Source organism: Strongylocentrotus purpuratus, unplaced genomic scaffold (assembly GCF_000002235.5).
Source record: "Strongylocentrotus purpuratus isolate Spur 01 unplaced genomic scaffold, Spur_5.0 spur5_scaffold_6, whole genome shotgun sequence".
Classification (NCBI taxonomy): Eukaryota; Metazoa; Echinodermata; class Echinoidea; order Camarodonta; family Strongylocentrotidae; genus Strongylocentrotus; species Strongylocentrotus purpuratus.
The window spans coordinates 5,540,073-5,563,386 of record NW_022145612.1 but is presented as its reverse complement, the minus strand read 5'-3'; the positions used below and the strand labels follow the sequence as shown (position 1 = coordinate 5,563,386).

At 36.4% G+C, this 23,314-nt stretch overlaps 1 protein-coding gene across 1 annotated transcript; it reads right to left on the bottom strand.

The window, feature by feature from the left end:
• Positions 1 to 5,264: 5,264 nt before the first annotated feature.
• On the bottom strand, positions 5,265 to 17,402 carry LOC575126 (nucleolar GTP-binding protein 1). Its single transcript, XM_030972306.1, has 14 exons — positions 17,271 to 17,402; positions 14,786 to 14,956; positions 13,969 to 14,072; positions 13,228 to 13,465; positions 12,572 to 12,814; positions 11,916 to 12,023; positions 11,049 to 11,138; positions 10,400 to 10,510; positions 9,650 to 9,946; positions 9,338 to 9,381; positions 8,757 to 8,844; positions 8,209 to 8,265; positions 7,551 to 7,685; positions 5,265 to 6,853 (listed from the first exon to the last, which is right to left on the bottom strand). The coding sequence occupies exons 1-14, from the start codon at positions 17,316 to 17,318 to the stop codon at positions 6,701 to 6,703; spliced, it is 1,887 nt and encodes a 628-aa protein (XP_030828166.1). The 5' UTR covers positions 17,319 to 17,402; the 3' UTR covers positions 5,265 to 6,700.
• Positions 17,403 to 23,314: the final 5,912 nt, after the last annotated feature.

Below are 23,314 nucleotides of genomic sequence, written 5' to 3'. Positions count from 1 at the left end.
TCTAGCTTCAAATCAGATAGATCACTTGGAAGATTTTGATCACTTTGATGATTATGCCATTACTTAGACTGAGAAAAGGTGTGATTTTTAGAATGCAAGATAATTTTTATTTCACATGTGAATTTTTAAAAGTTATCAACACAGATTAAATTGTAGTTATTAAGGGGACTTGGTAAAATTGTTCAGATGAGAGAAAATGGTGCTAAGGTAGTGATTTTAATGCTAGGTGTACAATTAAAGATTATCTGAAAGTTTGAGTGAAAACAGACCATTAATAATGATAAAAATTTGGAAAAATTGATCTAATCGATTCCTCAATTCTCCCAACTATATTATTACAATTTAATTTTAATTTAGGTGAATGTAAATCGCCACAAAGCAATGAATTGGCTTTTAATATCATTCCAGACATTTAAGTGTTGAAAGATTTTTAAAAGCCTGTCTCATGTCTTATTTTCATGGAAAAACGGTCGGGAAAATTAAAAAATGGTTGGGAGAATTTTCATTTAGAGGGTGTCGCACAGAGGGTTAGTACAGTAAAACAGAAAAAATATAATTAGTAACATTCATACAAAAATTATGCAGTTTTTTCATCAACCTTCAACAATGTTACCAAGTCACTTTAAAGAAAAGCATGGTGCTTGTAGGAATGAAGTTCAGTTAGATTGAAGAATTCTGCTGCGTAAGATGTTTCTAGATATTAACTTGTACAATTTGTACTATTTTGTTGATATGAAAATGTATATGTGCAATATATCCACAGCAAGGTATTTATTATGTATGATAGAAACGTACTAGAATTTAGGGTACATGTAGAATATACTTTTACTTTGTATTATATGACATGTTTATTTTTTGAGAATGCATGAGATAACAAGAATTATGTAAACTGTGGCCAAAATAAGGATTATATATATATATGGGACAATAGTTAGCACAGTTGTCATGGAACTCCACATCATTTGGCTGTAGGTGACAGCTTTACAACTCATTGTGGTGTAAGATTGTAAGATGTGGGCCAGGCATGAGTATCTGAGGATAAATGTGGAAAAGACCAATCAAATGACTGAAACTATTCTAATGATGCAATATGTATAAGAAAATTGAAAAAGGAACAGCTAGGTACCTGTTTCTTGTGATCTGTTTCAATTGTTTCTAATAATTTAACTCCAAGTAATACTTTGCAACTCAAAATGATGCAATACAGCTCATTGAAAGTAGACACTATGGAAATAAAGTATGATTATTGTATTCTATGCAAGAGGTGGAATAAGTTAATAATTTGAAATGTAAAAATGTTTTATAATTCTTTTTAAACTTGATTTTCTTTTATAAATATCTCTTTTACCACGATCACTGCCAAACCAGAACTTTGTACATAAACATTGAAAAAAATGTATAAGTTATTGATGTTAGTTTATAATGAATTCATTGAAATTCAAAATGTGTAGTGAAGTATTTTTTAATCATGCATACCATATGATGTAGGTCAGGCTGAATTTTTATGCCTCCGCCACCGAAGGTGGTGCCGGAGGCATCATGTTTTCGGGTTGTCCGTCCGTACGTCCGTCCGTCCGTACGTCCGTCCGTCCGTCCGTACGTCCGTCCGTACGTCCGTCCCGTTTGACCGTTATCACAATATCTCAAGAACCATTTAAGATTTAAACTTAAGACTCGGGAATAGTATTTATCACCATAGGAAGACGATCTGATTAGATTTTGGAGTACGTAGGTCAAAGGTCACAGGTCACAGAGGTCAACTTATGAAATTCCTTGTATTGAGTTTGTTAGCGCGATATCTCAAGAACCTTTTGAGATTTAAACTTCAAACTTAAGGATAGTATGTATCACCATAGGAAGACGATCTGATTAGATTTTGGAGCACGTATGTCAAAGGTCAAGGGTCACAGAGGTCAACTTATGAAATTCCATACATTGAGATTGTTATCATGATATCTCAAGAACCACTGGAGATTTAAACTTCAAACTTAGTGATAGTGTGTATCACTATAGGAAAACAATCTGATTAGATTTTGGAGCACGTATGTCAAAGGTCAAGGGTCACAGAGGTCAACTTATGAAATTCCATACATTGAGATTGTTATCATGATATCTCAAGAACCACTGGAGATTTAAACTTCAAACTTAGTGATAGTGTGTATCACTATAGGAAAACAATCTGATTAGATTTTGGAGCACGTAGGTCAAAGGTCAAGGGTCACAGAGGTCAACTTATGAAATTCCATACATTGAGATTGTTATCATGATATCTCAAGAACCACTGGAGATGTAAAAACTTCAAACTTAATGATAGTGTGTATCACCATAGGAAGACAATCTGATTAGATTTTGGAGCACGTAGGTCAAAGGTCAAAGGCCACAGCGCACATTATGAATGCAAAAACAGCTTGTGATCGCGTTATCTCAAGAACCAATTGATGGATTCATGCGAAAATTAGGTCATGTTTGTTACTTGCAGAGCCAATGAACTGTCATGCGCCCATTATGTATGCAAAAATAGCTTGTGAACGCATTCTCATTAGAACTGACAGATGGATTACTATTTAACTCAGAACATCTTGCAGAGCCAATGAACTGAGTAGATTTTATGGTCATGAGGTCAAAGATCAAAGGGTCATATATGTATATGAGAAATTGCTTGTAATCACAATATTCTGAGAACCTGTCAATGGATTACCATTGAACGTGAATTCAATTTTTTTTTTCTGTTTTGGTTTGTAAAATTGCTCTATAACGGAGGCATCATTTTCGACTGCGCACAGTCGAATTCCATCTAGTTGTATCTGCAACTGTTGGGTTTCATCTGAACTTTTCAACTACGTTGGGCTTTATGTCTCCTAACTAGTTATCTGCTTGATTCAGGAATTTATAACTATATACATGTATCCAAAAGATCACCAACATTGATATGTATCATATGCATGAACTGTAATTGGTGGATGTATTTAGTTCATTGTACTATGTCTGCAGCTGTATATTCCAAGTATATATATTCTGTGCTTCGACCTTGTTTTTTATTTGACAGGTATAAATCGGTATCCTTAGCATTACATTTGTATATCGGTTCATAAATGCAGTTATTGAAAAATCAATGAATAAGGTTTTTGACACTGTTTTTACATCATATTGATATATTAAAGTACCAAATCTTCACAACAGGTCGATTCATGTATGTATTCACATGTGCAAACATTGTGAAAATGTGACCCTTCTTGAAATGTCCTGTTCTTTTAAAAACATTTCCCTTTCTCTAATCCACATATATATATTTCCTCAAAATTACCCCATTAAAGGGCTAACTATACACAAAGTCAATATATGAAGTGACACCATCAGGATTACAGCACATTCCATGAATGAAATGGGCCCAGAGTTTTGAAAAATGCTTTGTCCAGTAAGGGTACAACGAAGATGGCTTTAAAATATTAAATTTCATGGAGCACTGCTTTTGACCAAATTATGTATGTAAAGATATTCATGTATACATGCAACATGATTTTCCACTGGTTATGTATCTTTAATTCCATTGTATGTGAATTTTGAACATGTTATGCATATGTATGTGCTTTTTAATTTGTCATGCAAGGTGTAATGCCATAGTTTGTGTGTGTGTATCACTGTCTATTCATGTTCCATCATAACTGTTGCCTCTTTATACCTGCCGTAATGGGAATCTGCTCATTCTATACATGTGTGAAACCCCCAAAAATCATTTAATGTAAATCTGTACTCGTATAATGAATGTACCTTACATATATACTATTTGAAAATGAAGAATACATGTATCCTTCACTGTTCTATTCTAAATGTAGAATGTACTGTACCATGATTTCATTGAGATGTGATCAGTTTGCAAGAAGAGCTACATGCTCATGCAATCATTCAGACAGTGCGAAATTCTGTGTAAATAAAGTTACACAGCAACAGTAAATGAAAACATATTGGGTAGAGCTTCTACATGGATGATACATAGCTACATACAACCGTGCATTCTCATTGATCTGTGTTACAGGATATGGAAATGTAAGGTTTACCATGCTCACATGTACCTCTTCAACAAGAGAGAAGTCAAAGCACTTTACGGACTCCTGTCTGAAGGAGGACTTTTATATACCTGTATGTTCGCCAAGATGTGTGTACTTGTATTGTTTCGCATGTGTGGTGTATAATGCTTAACATGCCAACTTCTATCTCAAGTATATGCATTCTACATGAAATGTCTATATTCAATAAACTTGTTTTGTCCACTATACAATAAAAGAATGTGCCATTTGAATTCTTTGAAATACGTGTCAGAAATTGTTCTTTGGTGGCTGTCGTACATGCACAAATCTATGGTTAAGGTGTCATGAGCACTTGACTGGAAATTCAAAGGTCTAGGATTCAATCCCTGACACGGCACTAATGTCTTATGACAGGCCCGAGGAAGAACAGCCTTTGGCTGAAGTGGGTGCAGTGGGAAAAAAAAGAAAAAGAAAAAAATGAAAATAGGCATCAATCTACATGTGCCACTCCATACCCAAGAATGAAATGGGAGGATGATGAAAGCCTTTGAGATGGTGCACACTGTGTATATGAGCGACTCCAAGGATTGGGGTAATAATAAGACATGCATCTGTAATGGGCTTAGAAACAGTATTTTATATTTAGTGCTATATTTCAGATACATTACCCTGATATTATTATTATGACAAGTCTTAAAATGGAGAGAAATGGTGCAGACCCTATTCACAACCCTTTCTTATTCATGATGAATGAAAGATGAAAAAAGGGGGCCTGCACAAATCCTTGGGAGGGGGGGGGGGGGCAATTGTAGAAAAAACTTCTTGAAAATGTTGTTCCTTTATTTATGGTGTTTATCATCTCGCTCTCTCTCTCCAAGTGCCATATCGTTTGACTTTGGCGATCATGCTGTTCCACAACTCTCGGCTCCTAGCCTCCTGTATTAGTACCACTCCCAGTTCTTTCACTCCTCTCTCTTCCAACAATTTCTGCAGACTTGTCCATCCAAAGTATCCTCCTTCTTCCCACAATATTCCTTGTCAAAGTAAGATTCTCTAGGCCTTCTTTACATGTAATGTGACCCATGACCTTCAACTTCCTAATCAACATCTCACGTATCATTTTCCTTTGCACTCCAACTCATGTAAGAACATCCTCATTACTATGTGTTTATTAAAGTATTTGAAATTTCAAGTTTGTCTCTCTGAATCTAGAAAATGAATCACAAAAACAGTCGCATCTGAAGTTGTATGATAATAGGTATATTTTAACATAAAATACATGCATATCAGCATCGTAACAATATGAAATTCCTTGATTCAATTGTAAGCTACATAATACCCATTATACATGCAGTCAATGTCCACATTGTATTATTATGTGTCTGCAGATAAACTTATCATTTAATATTATGGCTTTATTACATTCTTGAAATACAATATCATAAGATGCCATCTGAGAAAGAAAAAGGATGACCAAAAAAAATGCGATCCTACTATTAAATGTTCCTTTCCAAGTAGAGAGAGACTACAAATAATACTGTTGAGTATTGTGCCTATTGAGAGCATTAAGTGATTTACCACAATTTTAAAAGTATTAATTTCAAATACATGTAATTGTTAAAAAAATGTATCTCTTCAGATATCAACACCAAAATGTGGGCTTAATAAAAGGTTGACCTCTCAGTTATACATAACGGGTCATAAAAATAACTGTTTCACAAAATAGAAAAACAGATTAAATCAGAGGATTTTGACACTTTTTAAATACAAAATTAAAATAGTGGGAAAAGGTGAAATACTTTGTATTTGTATTCTTGTCATAATTTTGAAGATTAAAATAACTCTGATCACGGTTTAAAATTTCATATAAGTATACAATGCATAATAGAGTATTTGTCCCAACAAATTAATGAAACATAATACTGAGACAATTTGGGGTCATGATTATACATTCCTCTAAAATATCAACATCATAAACTCAATTCTTTTTTATTCTACTTCCTAAAGAGCAAAGACTAATGGAAGAATTATGTTTTGAATAAACAATTATGTACTGCATTGTTAATAAAATATGAAAGTGGGGTCAGATAATCAAGAATGATTGATGCACGCACATTAATGACTTGAAGCATACAAATCAATAACAGATGGCATCTTAAATGCCACATACTGTATATGTCAGCTTATTTTATCAATTATCACATAGTTCTCAAAACAATTTAATGTAGATATACATGTATATGAATTAAAGAAGCATTAAGATAACAATCTTGAGAATGCAGTCATAGCTACAGTTAAGTGAGAAGCCAGAATAAAGGCAAAATCTGACTACGATACCAGCCATAAATGAAAATAATAGTCTGCTTCCGTTAAGACCATATCCATGTAACCATAAACTTTCATATAGTTGATTTTGCTAGGGAGAAACATGCTGCCTAACATATCTCCACAAAAGCTTCCTGGACCATTTATCACTGATCCAACAGTTGCTCCAATGACAAATGCCCCAGGCTTGGTTTTATCAGAGATATAGGGTTAGGTGTAGTGTCGGCCAACATGTTGGATCCAGGCTTGAAGGTAGAAGACTGGGTAATGTTTGAAATAGACCACAGAGCAATTGTCACTGAAGCATACATTGTATAACCCATTTATTGTGTTCCTGTTTTCACTCATCCTCATCGTCTGCTTGTGGATCCACCCTTTCGCTTTCCAGCAAACAAATGTTTGGGCATCTTGCAAGGGATGTTACGATCGGCCTCGCCCTTCTTAGCGTTCATGTTCATCTTGCGCTGAGACACCTTGGACAAGGTACGAACCTTCTTACGCGTCTGTGTGTGTTGAACAGAGAGAGAGCGAGAGAGAGAGAGAGAGAGAGATGGAAAGAACAAAAGAAAGAAAAAGAAGAGAGATAAACAGAGGGGGAAATACAGAGGGGGGCAGAAAGAGAGAGGGAGGGGGAGAAGATGGAGAGAGGGAGGAATAGAGAGATTGATCATGGATTCTTAATCATTGAGGAAGCATAAGAAGTTTTCCATTTGAGACCGCAATGACCAACCATAAATTTTAAGGGTAGACAATCAAAAGGCTTGGCACTACAGAAAGATAATATTTCAACTCAACTGATTTCATATAAACTATCAATGTAATCATAACAACTTCTACAGTTATTTTTTTTTAAAGATACTATAAGGTCACCACATTCATGAGAACGAAAATGTGTAGGTTCATAACTTCATACTGCACATCTATACAGATATATTTTACTACACAAAAAAGCAGTATTACTAAGCTGGCTTTAAAAAGACTGTTTTACCAGGTGGTCAAAGCATTACAAAAATCTCAATACACATATGTCAAGAGTCGGAAACTGTAGGCATAATTGTTTCTTTCCAAATGATCGTTGTGACATGTTTACAGATTCACACTATAGACTTTTGATCCATATTATGGCTAAAGATTCAGTACATCATAAATGCCATCATGATTGGATGATATGTAATATTACGAGACAATGTGAGTTCATACCTTTACGTCTCTAAGGCCAGACTCATCCCTTGGTGTTCTCATACTGCTTGTCTCACGTCCAGTGGAGTCTGTACGACGCTTCTTGACCAATGGAGCACGACTGGTACTCCTTCCACGATTCTGGGTAAAGTTATCCTATCAATGAAAAATAAACACAGATTCTTTATTTCTCTATGAATAAATATCAACTAAGCATCAGAATAAATTCATAGATTTCACCCGGAATATAGTTCTAGACCGAGAATCCCTGAACCCACATCCTACCTCTACTCCTATCCAAGACCCATGCACAAGAATCTACAGAGTAGAAGTTAAAGATTTGTTTGTTGATCACAGGACTTGTGTTAGAAACTATGACTTTGCACTGATCCGTTACCACATGGTGAGACTTTTGAAATAAATCCTAAATTAGTAACTAGTTTGTGGAAATGGAATGACAACTTGGAAATGCTTCTTCTGAAACTGTTACAACTTGTGTGCTGGAACGGCTTATGTTCATTTCACAGAAGCAAGGATGTATTCATAACTCCTTTGCATTCCAATATATTTTCAACATGTCAAAACAAGAAAGCTGAACATATGGAGAAGATGAGTTATCAAAATAAATATTACAAGCCATACATAATGGATAATTTAAAATTGATATACATGTACTTACACCTGCAATATCCACACCCAATCCACCCATCTCACTCTCAAAGCGCTTCCTTTTGATCTGTAGAGAAAAGAGAAGAAATCATTGAGTCTGAAGAATTGAACAGCGCAACAACATATTTCATAAATTCCATTAAAAAAGGAAATTGAATGAAAGAGATAAATTCAAGGGGTTTTCAGATGTATTATTTGACTTTCTACTTTGCAGGCTGTTATCTTCAGAGATGAGCCTTGAAAATGTTGTATGAAGAGGACATCCAAAACCTTGTTAGGACAACCACCTCCTCAACTATCAACTATAATTGACATAGTGGGTAGTTATCTGGTCTTGATTGTATCTAGAGCAGTCTCTTGTATACCATGATATAAATATAGGTACATGTATGCACAATAGCAATACTGTATGGGATTGATATGAAAAGCATCGTGAGAAAAATACCACCATCTGAATAAACAAAGAATGGTTTCCTTTCTAATTATGATCATTTTATACATTTGCAACCTCTATTTCAGCAAATCTGTAAATGTTACTGATGTGAATTCTAATCTTACCCCTTCAGTCTTCCTAATAATAGACGGATGTCTGATCCTCTTCTTTTCTCTTGATTCCATCTGTAACAGGATCTTCTTGTCACGGATCCTGAAAATGGTTAATATTGATGCAAAAATTATGGTTACTGATTTATGATAACACCTTCGTATTTGGTAAAGGAATAAGCTAATTCTGTATACTTTTCATATTTAATACAAACATATTTGTTTTTTAAAGAGCAAGAACTGATTGCTGTAACAGTAACAACACCATCATATTTGGTGCAAAAGATAAATAAATTACATATACTTTTCATTAAAAACAATTGTTTTACATAGTGAAAATTGATACCAGATAATATATAAATCGAGTATAAAAAATAATAAATAGAACAGACATATTATTGTTATAAAAATAGGGATTTTCTTTCCAAAAATAAGCCAAAACAAAGCCAAAACAATTTGATGACAAAGATGGTCCTCATTTAAAATCTTGATGACAACTAGCAATTCATTGTACATTCCATGGCAAAAACTCAACAACACCTACAAATAACATAAGCATGTTACATGGTCAGGAAAGGTTAATGTAAGGTACTCACTTCCTTGCTGTTACCCTGATCTCCTTCATCTCTTCATCCTCAGACTAAAAGGAAACAAACAGGAATACAATGAATCACTCAAATGAAGACAAGTTTAAGACAGTTGCGATTCATAACAAATTTGAGAAATAGATACTACCGATGATGATTAATACAAATATTCAAAATTTTAGTTCAACATTAACTGATTTTATGCTCATTTTGACCCAAAGTGCATTGAAATGTATGACCTGCTTCACAATGAAAATATAACTATTTGATGAGAATGCAAACACAAGGTTTATTTACTCTAAAGCAAGGAATGTGACTCACTGATTCTGCATTGTCATAGACACCAGCCGCCTCTCTCATGGCTTCCTCCTCCTCCAGCTCAGCCAGCTTGGCATCAATCTCAGGATCCACATAGTCTGCTATGTTCTTACCCATCCATAGCTCAGGGATGATATCTGTCTTCTCTTCTTCGTTCTTCAGATCCCATTCTCTATGTAGCTCGAGGATGAAGTCATCTCCCATCTCGAGCTCCTCGTCTCGGAGTGACCGTTTCTTGCGGTCCGTCTCCATGGCTTCCTTGCGGGCTAGCACAGCAGCGGGAATGCAGGGCGGTCTTGACTGTAGAGAGCATGATAATATCATCAGCATTTAAGATTTATTAGTGAATGTAATCTACATTTGAACTAAGATGGCATAATAACCCAAGCCGTTTGGTGATTATCAGTCAGTGAGAGGATGGACAAATAACCCTTTTTCTGTATCCTGTTTGAATGCAATGAACCATAAAGTTCTGTACTTATATTTAGAAAAGTGATACCTCAGAATTATTCTTGACAATTACATCCATAAACATTGCAGTTAAGCTACATGTAAACAAGTCATTCATATCTGATTTGATCCATTTATAATTACTTCCCTTTTTACGTGCTTTGTTCCATTAGCTTCCATTCCTACTTTCTACATTGTCCACTGTAGAAATTCACTTTAATTTAACTATAATAAACACACGTTGTAGAATAGTTTAAAATCTTTGACAGACATGTTTTTCTCGAACAATCAAACCCCCCTTACCTTATCATCTCTTGGAGAAGGCATGGCTATGTGGAGGCGATTAAGGACATCATTGACCTTACGACCTTTCATCTTCATGTCTACCCTTTGTAAGAGGAGTCTGTCACATGCCTGCATAACAAACCAGAAAATACAATAACCATTCCATTCAACCCTGAGAAGAGGGATCAAAACAGTTTTAATTACATTCTGATTCATCAAGTATTCGCACATATGGCATTATTCATCAACAGCAAATCTGATATTTGTATTTTTTGGTGCCAAGACACAACTTATATGCAAGAATAGTATATTGGATTTTCAAACCTGAATACACTGCCTGTATGTTTACTTTATCCCTTATATTATCACATTGATACATTAAGAATTAAATAATTTCCAGTAGTTTTACACTCAACAACATGCTGAATAAATTTATGCCAAATATTTTTATTCAATTATTATTTTCAAGAGAATATACATGTATTTCATATAATAATCATCTCCTTCCAAAATTATCTGACCCTTCTGCACACTGGCATTCATTAAGGTTCATTTGAAAATCAGATCATTAGCCAATCAAGATCAATCAGTATTGTTATCTTGATTATGATTGGTTAATATCGAGGCATAGACATTACTTATAAGTCTTTGATGATTTCAACCTTACCTCTGTTTTGACTTGCATGATGCCTTGCTCTGTGACTGTGCTTGTCTGTATCACAGTAACTCCATCTGCTTCAGCTTTCCTGAAGAACTCCTGTCAGGCAAACAAACAAAGTCAGGTTTACTATTTTCTACACAACACTGAAATAAGCTAAATTATGTCATGTGACCATTATTGAAAGGACGGTAAACAAAATTGTCTTTTATGCACCTACCATTAGTGAAACAAAAATGAAAAGAATACAAAATTAAGATTTTAGTGTATCAAGCTGTTTTGTGGAAACTTTTAAACTTTAAAGACCCTTTTCCTCATTTAATCAAGCTGAGTAATATTTCCTCAAAAATTCTAAACTCTAAAATTGCTATGCTGTGTTATATTGATACACTGAGAGGTACTAGTTGATATTCTGCTCTAAACTTATAGTGTATGAATCTAGAATGTATAAAATCAAGGTTCCTCAAAAAAGATATAACCCGCATTCTATGGGTTAACAGTAAAGAAGTACGAAGAAAATAAAAGAATAACATAAAACGGCATGTACTGAACCCAAGTCGGACTTGGCTCCCGTACAAGCCTTATTCTACCGTGAGCACGTATGGGTGCGTTTAGTCACTTTTGTATCTAGTGAGAATGTATTTTAACTTGTAATATTCTTATAGAAGTACTATTTGAAGTTCATATTTTGATAGCACTATAGGCAACCTGAAACCTCCAACATGTAGAGCAAAGTAGTTCCCGGTCATTGGAACAATTGAAATAAAAACAAACTGTGACCGCTCAAGTGCATGACCGAGTGACTGGTTTATAAAAGAGAGGTATCATTGCACACAGGATACAAAGGTATCGCTCTGGGCCTTCATGATTACTCACCTGCTGTTCCTCACTGAGTTCTTTGAGCTCAACTATATCTGTCTTGTTAGCTACAATGATAAGAGGCTTGTTGGCAAACAGGGGGCGTATACTCTCAAATAACTCCATCTGTAGACAGGAAACATAATCATACACATTAGGTTAAATGAAGGAATTCTGATAACATTTCAAAAGCCACTTCCTTTTTAACAAATGTACATATTAATTTTATTTTATCTGGAAATTGAAAATAAGTTGGATGCTAATTTTTCTCCATGGAAATACTTTCTCATACTTACCTTTTGCACAGAGACATATTGTAACTCATGCATCATATCATGTCTATAAGTCTTTTAGACAACAACTCTGGGATTCTAACAAGTGCTCACAATGAAAGGTGTTGAAATCAGCCACCATAGTCATTGCATGAAGCGGTGATCGTCTCAAACATACCAAATAATTACATCTGTTTTTTAATAGAAATTCACAGCTCTTTAAAGTTATCCAGAGGATAGCATCACTCTCTCCTCCTGCCAATCTTTCAATGAATAAAAGACAGATTCAGAAGTCACATCATAGCAAGATTCTTAGGGGAAAATAACAAATCTACCACTTCCTCCTAATGGCAAAATCTTGTTCTTTTTAATATAATTATGTACACAAAACAAATGATATACCTGTTCTTCAACTGAATGTCCACACTGTTCTGATACATCCATGACATAGAGAACTGCTGCCCGGAGATGTGCCAACGCTGTGATGGCTTGCATCTCAATGGTGTTCCTATCTTCAAGGGAATGATCTAGGATACCGGGTGTGTCGACCACCTGCCAACGAAGATACCGGTAGTCCATGTGACCCACAAAGAGAGACTTGGTGGTGAAAGCGTAGGGTTGGACTTCTACATCTGCTCTAGTGACCTGGGATGGGAAATGGAACACCATGTAGTGTGACAGTCATCTTCTCATACAGCCTTTACTGCTTTATCATTATTACATTGGACAAAGCAAGTTAAATCTAAGTGAATCATGATGCAGCTTGGGGGAATGTAGATATTTCACAGGGTGATGTGCACCTGTTACTGTTTTATGCAATAGGCACAGAGAGTTATACTTACAAAAGTGACAAAGACACAATTGGCTATTGAGTTTAATGAATTTGAAATCTCTAAAGAAGACACTTCAAACCCTCCTTTGTCAAAATCTAAACATTTTTGCTTGGGGTCCTACGAAACAGACATTCTCACAACCTGGTTTCAGAACTATGCACAAAGTAATGATTAAAGGTTTCAAGTCAGGAACAAGCTCCAGAGGGATGAAATACAAAAACCCACCTTATTCATGAAGCTTGATTTGCCAACGTTGGGGAACCCACAGAGTAGGAGTGTGCGTGTGTTTGGATCTATAGAGGGCAGCCTTGATAGATGCTGCCTGACCTGCTCCAGGTACTCCAGACTCTGACCTTGCCTCTTCATGATGGTGCACATTCGTCCCATACCAGCCCTCTTCAGCTGCTTGCACCGGTACAACGAATCACCATACTTCATCAGTCGGCAGTAGTCTCTTGCGACACTGGGAAACAAGAGAAGGCAGAATGAGGCATTTAGGAGCGTGAATTATCTACAAAATAATATTAATACAAGCAATGCCCTAGCAATACTTGGTAAACAGCAATCAGTGATCACATTTTATGGTAAATTGTAATTATACTGTTCCATAGCATATTGATGATTAACCATTCAATTGTGAATGGCCTACAGCAAAAGAATGAAATAGAACTTCAGTTTCTTTCAGAATTGGTTCTCTTCCATGAACAAAAAAACTAAAAACATTTCTTTTAAGAACTAGCCCACATGATGTTACTGTAAATCTTCTATGCTAGCCTCTGGACAGCACAGCAATCAGTGGAGGCGTAACGAGGATTTTCATCAAGACATATTTTACTCTTGGATCACTTGCCCTATTAAAATAAAGACGATTGTCTTTACAGATAAACCAATAGGAAAGCCATTACTTTAATACTGAGATGAAGAAAGACATAAATACCAACTGGAATGAATAAACAGAGCACTTACTTGTCAATGAGATGCAGGGCTGTGTTAATCTGACCCAGGGCAAGCTTGTAATGGTCTTTATCATACAATACATTCATCAGATCAGCATAGAATGGATGAACGTCCTGGAAGGGGGGGGGGGGGGGATAAAAGATATTTATACAAACTTTCTCTTCCAAACTATACAAACCTTCCAAGTCTGGTTCACAAAAGACATTAATCACCATCCTATTGCTTCATCCTTTATTTGTGATTGACATGCAAAATGATATTCTTAAGAAAGCATATTTCAATGTAATAAAATCTACATCAGTTTTTTTTTAAAGGATTTGGCCTGTAACCGATCTTGAGCCGATCAGGTGAGATTGGATAATAATTTCCAATTGCCGATCAATAAAAAATGATCGGCAGAATTTTTTTTTTTTTTTTTTTAAGCTGAAAATTCTCAAGTTTTTGGCTTTCAAATGCTTTAAACAAATTCATAGCTGGGATTATTTTGTCATTTGGAGTTGTTGTAGACCATGTTTGTTGATATTTATAATGATTATAATGCATGGATTATAATGCATGCCTACATGACGGCCCGCATGTTTTGCCTATTCTCTTAGACCAATATTTGTAATTTCAAAGTCATGAAAAGGCACTAAATATCAACATACATGGTCTACAACAACTCAAAATGACAAAATAATCCCAGCTATGTATTTCTATCCAATCAAAGCCCCAACTTACAGGGTTAACTAAGATATTGCCATTTACAGGTAGTCAGTCATAAAAACAGGTCTGTTGAAATGTTACCATGCATCTCCTCAATCTTCTCAACATTTCTCATACTCACTTCTAACTTGGGAAAGTCCTGAATGATCTGTTGAAGTTTGTCATGGTAACTCTGCTGTGTAAACTTGATTTTTCTCATGTAGAACTGCCGTATTCGGCTGATCTTATAATGCTTGTGAACAACTGTTGGGGTCTTGCGTTGAGTCTTCGACAGGACAATGTCAATAAAGTCCTAAAATGAGAGATAAAAGCAAAAAACAGATTACAGCAAAGGTGAAAATATTCCCAAGTTTCATTCTCCCATGAGCTTAAAATAAAAAAATAAAAATAGTCTTAGACCAAAATCTTCAGTCTCTCATATCAAAGGTTGTTCCACTGAGACTACGTCTGGCTACAGTGACCGCCGCTATACATAGATTGAAGGAGGCCGTTAGTCATTGTTGGGGGAGGTTTCATAGGTGCAGTGGGAGCGTGATTTCCGGTCTCACTGCGCGGAACAGATTCTTAAACTGAATCTATATTAAGGTCCTATATTACCTGAATGAAGGTCCTTATGTTCGAAGCTCTAGTTGACTTTCAATGTATATGTTACGTTTCTTACCTGTTTTGTGTCAATTTTGTTATCTTAAAAAAGATAAGAAAAACAGGTAAAAAACATGGATTTTTAAATCATGAACATTATTTTTGTGTATGCTTTTATACACTGTAGACTGGTAGCTAGAAGAGACGATATCTGCACGACAGAGTAACAGCACTTACACAGGTCAAAGTTTGGATATGATTCTGAACTAGCGCCGTTTTTTGTAGTATAGAAATTAGGGCCTAATAGAAATAGAGTAAGACCGCCAAACTTCGGACACTTAAGACAAAACGGGGGAAAACATTAAATTCTCGTTTTAATTATTGAAAGATCAAATATATTATTATTGTGCAAATACTGTTTATGTATTTCATGAAAAGAAAATTAGTAAAGGAAATGGAAAACTAGAATTATTTACTTACTCGCCGAACCTTTTTTCATGCCAAGCTTCGGACGCACTTGCCAAGCTTCGGACGTTCATGGGTAGCGCACGTATAACGTACGTATAGCGCATAGCGCACGTACAGCGCACGTATAGCGCGCGCGCGCTAAAGTGCGCATTCATCGGAGGTTTGGAAACCAGATCAAAAATCGTTCAACGGGGGTAAGTTTGACTGCGTTGATTTCATGAATAAAATATTATTTTCTCGTTTTGGGTAGATTTATTTTAGGTAGAACTATCAGAAAGGTGTTTTTCACAACACTCACACAATATTTTGGTGCTAAAATCTTACGAAAGTGCTATTTTTTTCGTAGTCAAAATGACACTCAATGTTGCCTGTCCGAAGTTTGGAAGAGCGCCATCTTCTGGTAGGGGTACCTGTATAGTACCCCTAGGTCCGTGGTAACGGCCGCCATTAGAAAATTTTCGCGATAGAGTAAAAAGTATCTCATAAGCTCCCATAATCTTGGCAGAAACCACCTGAAATATGCCAAGGATTTGTTTTTAATCGATATATTGGAGGCTCTATACCTTAACTCCCCTGTTAAGGAACTGTAAAAATCCAGGTAACCTGAAATCTGTCTCTGAATTCAATGTTTTTTGTGAGTTTTGCAGACGGCAACCTGCCCTAACTTTCTGTACTAACGATGTAGGTTAGTAGTAGTATCAAATGCATGCAAGTTACCCGCCTGAGCTAGGCTAATATTTTGCGTTCGAGCCGTTGAAGTAATTTTTGTCCGAAGTTTGGCAACGTCCGAGGTTTGGCGGTTTTACTCTAGATAGGTTCTAGATCTATATTTCTTTTCAGATTGTAGATCTCTAGGCCCTAGTGGATTCACGATCAAAATTAAAAACAAATGGGAGATAAAATTTTAGCCAAAATTGTGAGTTCCCCCCCCCCCTTCTCTCTCTAGAAAAGGGGTCTACATTTTCATTTTGCTAATCTTACGAATCCTGATGATTGATGTCAAAATATCTAGAACTCTACGGCTGATCACCAGACATTACAAAAAATCAGATCCCTTTGCTACAAATCTGGGCCATCTCATGAAATAGCCGAGTCACAAATGCACCTGTGTGCAAACTGCAAAAATCAATGACAATGTCAATGAATGCCGGGCAAATGAATGTGAAAGACAATTAAAGAAGTCTCTCAGTGCAGTGGTGGACTATTTTACAAGAAGAATGCCAGAATCAGTGAAAAACTATTACACACAGAAACGAAAGTATATTTCTTGGTTCTTTTCGCAGGTGAACCTGCCATAGCTTACTTGCAAACAATAACCAGATAACCATGATAACAGTTCGCTGCTCGAAAATGCAGCCGCTGAATTGACCGCAGACCAGCGGCACGATCTCTAAGCCATTGCGGGAAAGTCTGGCGAGGACCCTTTCCCAATTCTCCTTAGGTCTATTTGGTTCCAGTTCCTGCAAGCTGCATATTCTATTTTCTTGAACAAAATACTGACAATCATGCATTGTAAGATAAATAATATGCCAATAATATTAACAAATGTTTCATACCTTAGACTTCGGCACAACTGTTATCTTCTTGAAGTTATAGAGAGACATTTTTAATTCAAAGAGCTTCTACTTGTAGATCTAAATGGATGGTGTAATCCTGACAACACGTCATTTAATTTCCGATGTGCGAAGTAAAGCGTACATTGTCAGAGAGATTACACGGTGAGGTACTTTCGTAGTACAGTATGTTGGCCTCGATCAAAGCGTGGATCGTGAAAACGACACTCACTTTCCTTCCATCTTTTTCAAGTTCGTGACTTGTTTTACGAGAGCAACCTTGATTATAATTTTAGATATGTACAATTCTAACCGATTTTATAATGAAAACCAATAAGGCGTGGGCAATGATAAACTTAAGAGTTTGACAGGTAGTGGCCCCCCTTGCCAAAAAGGGTTTAAAAAAAGAAAAATGAACCCCCCCCCCTTGGGTGGGGGAGGGGTGGGTGTTGAGAAGGGGGAAAAGGGAGTGTTCACCCCCCCCCCCCGTTGAGCCCCCAAAAAAGCGCTTACCCCTCCCCCCCCCCCCCCCCGGCCCCCACACACACACATTACTCCCGTAAAATCGTGATTTTGCTACTAATTACGAGACGGTACCCCGTACTAAAGTCTGATTTTCCAGTAGAATTAAAAGAAAATTATGTAATAATTTTGTTTGGTACATTATATTTGAAAGTTAGGGATTTTGTTTAATGAATTCTAAAAAAACTTCCAAGAGACACAGCATAGCACGCACGAATCCCCACGCAGTTAGTTGCCACTGAATACAGAAAAGATTATTACTACTTCTCATGTTGCGTGCTAGTGGAACTGACTGAGCCCTCTCCGCAATATAAGCTCTTTGGTGGAACTATTAGTGCATTGGACGATTGGCTGCTTCTTGCACGCACGTGGACTGAACCCACACTGAACCCAATCTATATCACAAATTTACTATGTCTACCATACGTTGAGATTGGGCATACGTTGATAATAAGCCGATTATAATAATAATATAATAACAACAAGATCAATAATGATACAAATAATTTTAATAATAACAATACTAATAATAACCTATAATGATGATGATAATAATAGTATTTAACAATAACTAGGCCTATATAGAAGAGTGAGATACGCTCTGCATCTCATTTCTATTTGTATACTGTCTAGTTTGTTGATCTGAGGCGGCGAACTCGGACACCCCCCCCCCCCCAGGAAATTTTGAAAAAGGGAGAAAAAAAAGGGGGGAAATGCATAATGAGTAAAGTCGGATGTGAAGCGTTTGAGAATGCTACGCTTTTTGGGGGTAGGCAAATATCGCAACCCATGCGCATGCCCATGCAAGCACATTGAAATGCATCACAGTTAATTTGAAAAGAAAATCATACAATAACATATAAGCAACGTCCTATATTAAGTAATGTAATAAGTAATGAAATAATAAAATGTTCCATCGATTAATACTTTAAAGAAAAACAAAATTGAAATTGTTTTTATTACAATCATATAAACCTCATTGAAATATATGTTGTTTTTGTTTTTGTTGAATACAAGATCATTCTCTACTTGCTGACTCAAAATTTAATTTGATATATTATATTGTGCCTTCTCATGCTTCTCTCCTTTCTAATGCGCATTTCTCTTTCCTCATCTTCTTCTCAAACCCCACATGCAGCTCATCATTTTGTATTATTTTCTATACCCCCGATTTCTCACTTCTTTTTTGGCATTGTCTACTCTTTGTATTATGACCGTGTTTTTCTATATCTTTGTCATGTGTGTTGACATCTTTTTTGTAGTTCCTTTTGTAGTTACGGACTTGATTCATTATTTCTATGTATCAATTGAGGTGTCCACACGTCTTGTACAAGCATTGAATGTTTATAGTGGACCCCTCTGATTTCAATATGTATTCCTACATTAATGTTGTTGTTAATATTTATAATTGATTTGTAATGTTTTGTTGGAAACTGAAAACGGAAACTGGAAATTGAAATTACACGAATGCCATAATTTGACATTCACTAATGATTTTTCAAAAGTTTTTTGCAGAGTGCATGCATGTCTCCAATTGAGACAAGTTATGTGCAGAGGCATGCGAGGTTCAAGAGGACCATCTTTCTGGAGGGGCTTCCGAGTTCGAGGGCCTAGTGGGAACTTGGAGATTCTCCCGACTTGCTTAATTTTCTACATGTGCCCCGTTTAAATTCGGAAATGATCAAGAAAACTTCTTTTTTTTTGGGGGGGGGGGGGGTGTAGAGAAACAAGATAGTTGCGTAATGAGAACAAAGTAGTGAGGCCGCTGGGCCAGTGTATTCTTAAAGCCCCTATAGTGTTGGGAGCCCCAAAAATTGGATGGCAAAATTACACCTATCATAATGTGAAATAGGAGTTTCACAACCAATGTGTTTGAAGTCGAATATTGTTAGAAATAATTTTAAAAAAATAGGTTTTCTGCGTACAACAGAAAACCCAAATTATTGCCACTCCTTCCAAATAAGAAGACTTTGCATTTAGCTGTGAGCTTAAAGCTTGCATTCTGACGACATCATGCATTTCGTTGTGTGACGGGTCGCGTAGCAAATAAGAAATGTTTAAAAAAACCTAATTTGGAACCTAGCATTCAATTAGAGCAGATTTTAAAGGCAAATTAGAGTCCTAGCTTAAAATTCGCCCCCCCCCTATCTTCCTTCTGCAGACGGTGAGACCTATATGAATATGAACGTCGAACCAACTTTTAAACATGGGACGACCCATTTAAACATTTTCCATGCAGGAGAGACATCCCCTATCCCCTTGAATCGCCGAGTCCTGCATTTCGTCGTTTAAAGGCCCCGTTTCACCAGGCATCATTAATGACCCCCCCCCCCTTGGATCGCTGCCAGTTTGCCGCCCCAAGCCGGCCCCAACAATTAGCCTACTTGTATTTGCGATGGCGTAATGAGCAAAAACTTTTTTTTTTTTTGGGGGGGGGGCAAAACAAAAATCCGCGTCACCACAAGGTGACATAATGGGCAATTGATATTTAGGGGGTGCGTCTTTTGAAGAAAAGATGTGGGCCTACAAATTACGATTGAGCTATGGCGTACTGTTTTTCGTTGATTTGTTAATTATACTGCAAGAGCGTATGATAAGTTAATATCCCATCCATTATCTAGGGGCGATAGAGCGTCATACAAAGTGAGGGGGCACAACAAAAGGGGCAATTTCTGAAAAAGGGGCACCTACAAAGGGAAACCTCAAAGTTTAAATTTGCCATTTTTAGACATTGGTATAGCCTATATACCCTTACATTGTGATTACATTATCAGGGGTGATTTCAATATTTTTCCTCTCTTTATACATAGTCCACGATGTAGTTGGCTGTGATGGTCTGAATATACAATATTTGCGAGCGCGCAGAGCGAGCGAGCAAAAAATTAAAGATTTGTGAGGTCGCATTGCGAAAAACAACATCGTATTAAATGGGGAAACAAATTCTGATGGTGTTTTAGGCACAATCTAATCATGAAAGACTGAAAAGATATTCAATAAGAAAAATATTTTTATCAACTTTAAATGCAAGCGAACTTTGGGCGAAATTAATGACGATGTTGCTCTTAGTTGCTATAAATTACGACCACTTGTTATGGTGAAAGGAAAAGGGGACACCAATGAGAAAATGACACTTATTACAATAGAACTTAAGGAGCACAGTCATGTCAAATTAAAAAGGGTAATTATCAGAGGGGAAAATGGGGCACTTCTATAGCACCTGAAGGGGGTACTCACCAGAGATAATATTGTTAATGCGCCATGCAACTCCACATGATGACTAATGTGTTCGAGGCGCAATAGAGAAAAAAAACTACAAGTACACGAAAATACACCAACAAAATTAACAACAACAATGTTAAAGTAAATCTAATGGAAAGCCACTTTGAACAAATGAGTTTTGAGGGCATTTTTAAAGCATAGGTAAGATCCAGCGTGTGCAAATAACCTATCCCCCATGATTTTTTTAGTTTTCAGAACAACAAGCAATTTAGAATCGGATGATCTTAAGCTTCTGGGAGGAATACAAGGCATCACAAAATTGATATTGTATTTTGGAGCAGATCTATGTATACAGAGAAAAACAAGCAATATTAATTTAAATACAATATGGGATTCAACAGGTAACCAATGTAGTGAAGACAAAACAAGAGTAATGTGGGTAATAAGGGTAACAATACGGGCTGCTGAATTTTGTAATTTTTGAAACCGTGAAAGTTGAGAATATGGCAGCTGAAACAACAGTGCATTACCAAAGTCAAGTCGAGATGATATGAGGGCATGAACTATTTTTTCTGTGGCCGAGCAGGTTAAATACTTGCGGATAATACCTAAATTACGTAGTTGATACCTAACAGATTTACAAACAATCGGGATCTGAACGGTCATGGACATTGTAGAATCAAATAAAACTTTAAGATTTCTTCATGATTTAGAAGGAGTGATAACAACATCATCAACTTTGATATAGGGAAGGCTGACCTTGTCTAATAGAGTTTTAGAACCGATAAACAACAACTCCAATTTCTCTCAATTTAATTTCAAGGAATTAGAGATGAAAAATGCACTTATGAGAACGGAGAAGGGGCACTTTTCGCAAAGGAGAATAAAAGGCAATTATCAGAAGGAAAATGGCACAAATAAAAAAGGATAAGGGGGGGGGGCAATAACAGGGGCAATTATCAGAGATGGAAAGGTACACTTATTACAAAGTTAAAAGGGGTATTTCTCAATTTGAATAAGGGCACTCACTGGAGATGAAAAGGGGCACTCGTCAACATTTAAGGGACATCTCTCAGAATTAAAAAAAAGAGGCAATTATAAGAGGGGAATGGGCACTTATCAGAGCAGGTAAGGGGCACTTCTTGTACCTGAAAAGGGGTACTCACCTGAGATGAATAGGGGTACTTGTGAGAATAGAAAGGGGCACTTATTACGAAGGAAGATTGACACTTGTCGTATTTATTTTTAGAGGTATTTATCAGAGTTGTGAGTAGGGGCATTTATGAGAAGGGGAGGTGGCTCTTATTTAAAAAATTGACATTTATCAGAAGGAAAAAGGGCACTTATTAGAAAGAAAAAAAGGGGGCAATCATCAAAGCTGAAAAGAGGCACTCATCAAGGATAAAACGGGGCACTTATCTCAGGGCACCTCTCATACTTGATTAGGGTAATTATCAGAGGTAAATGGGGCTTATCAGAGTGAGTGGTAAGAGGCACTAATAAGAATGTGGAACGGGCACCTATTTAACATTTTTAAAGGGGCGCTTAACTTAAGTAAAAGGGGTCACCTTTCCTATTCAAAAATTGGCACTCATTGTAGGGTTAAAAAAGTATAATTTACAAAGAAGTGAGAACAAAAACCCGGAAAATTTTGTCATTTCAGCAACATTTGTAAATCACTTGTATCGAACTAGAAGAAAAAAACCCGTTTGAATTTTATTTGGGGGCAACTGCCGCCCCCCCCCCCCTCTCCCCTTTCAGTACGATAGTATGTCAGTGGTACAAAAGCCCCAATGCATTGGCGCAAGAACTGATTGTTCCCTCATATTGGGTAGAAAACGAAATCCCGCCGGTATTGGCTTTGACAGTATATAGCATCAATGTATGTACTGGAGCTGTGGTCCAGGATCTAGATTGCCTTAACATAACTCAGCCCGCACAAACTCGCTCTACACTATTATTCTATTAATACATGGTAACAGCGGTTGTGATATTATATTTTTTGGAACTACCATCCCTCTCTACTCAGCTCCCCTTTTGAATAAACATAGGTAACACAACGACTCGACATAAACTAATAAATTCGACACCACAATGTAAGCTATCACATCTGTGCAACTCAGTAATATATCTATAGCCTATAGCTATATACGTATCGTCTACCTTGAAAGATTTTTTTTTATAATTAATAAAAAAGCATATGCAGGATATTGAAACAACTCTCATACATCAATATTTTCTAAATGTTTGAGAGCTCGTAGAAAAGAAGGAAATAGTGAAATAACGTTTTGCATTTTACAAGTGAA

Excerpts from the sequence above, each read along its gene's own strand:
- LOC575126 (XM_030972306.1), bottom strand. The coding sequence starts at position 17,318 with ATGTCTCTCTATAACTTCAAGAAGATAACAGTTGTGCCGAAGTCTAAG. Across the intron at positions 14,957-17,270 it reads CAGTTGTGCCGAAGTCTAAG|GACTTTATTGACATTGTCCT; the intron begins GTATGAAACATT and ends CTCTCATTTTAG. Across the intron at positions 10,511-11,048 it reads TCATGCAAGTCAAAACAGAG|GCATGTGACAGACTCCTCTT; the intron begins GTAAGGTTGAAA and ends TTTGTTATGCAG.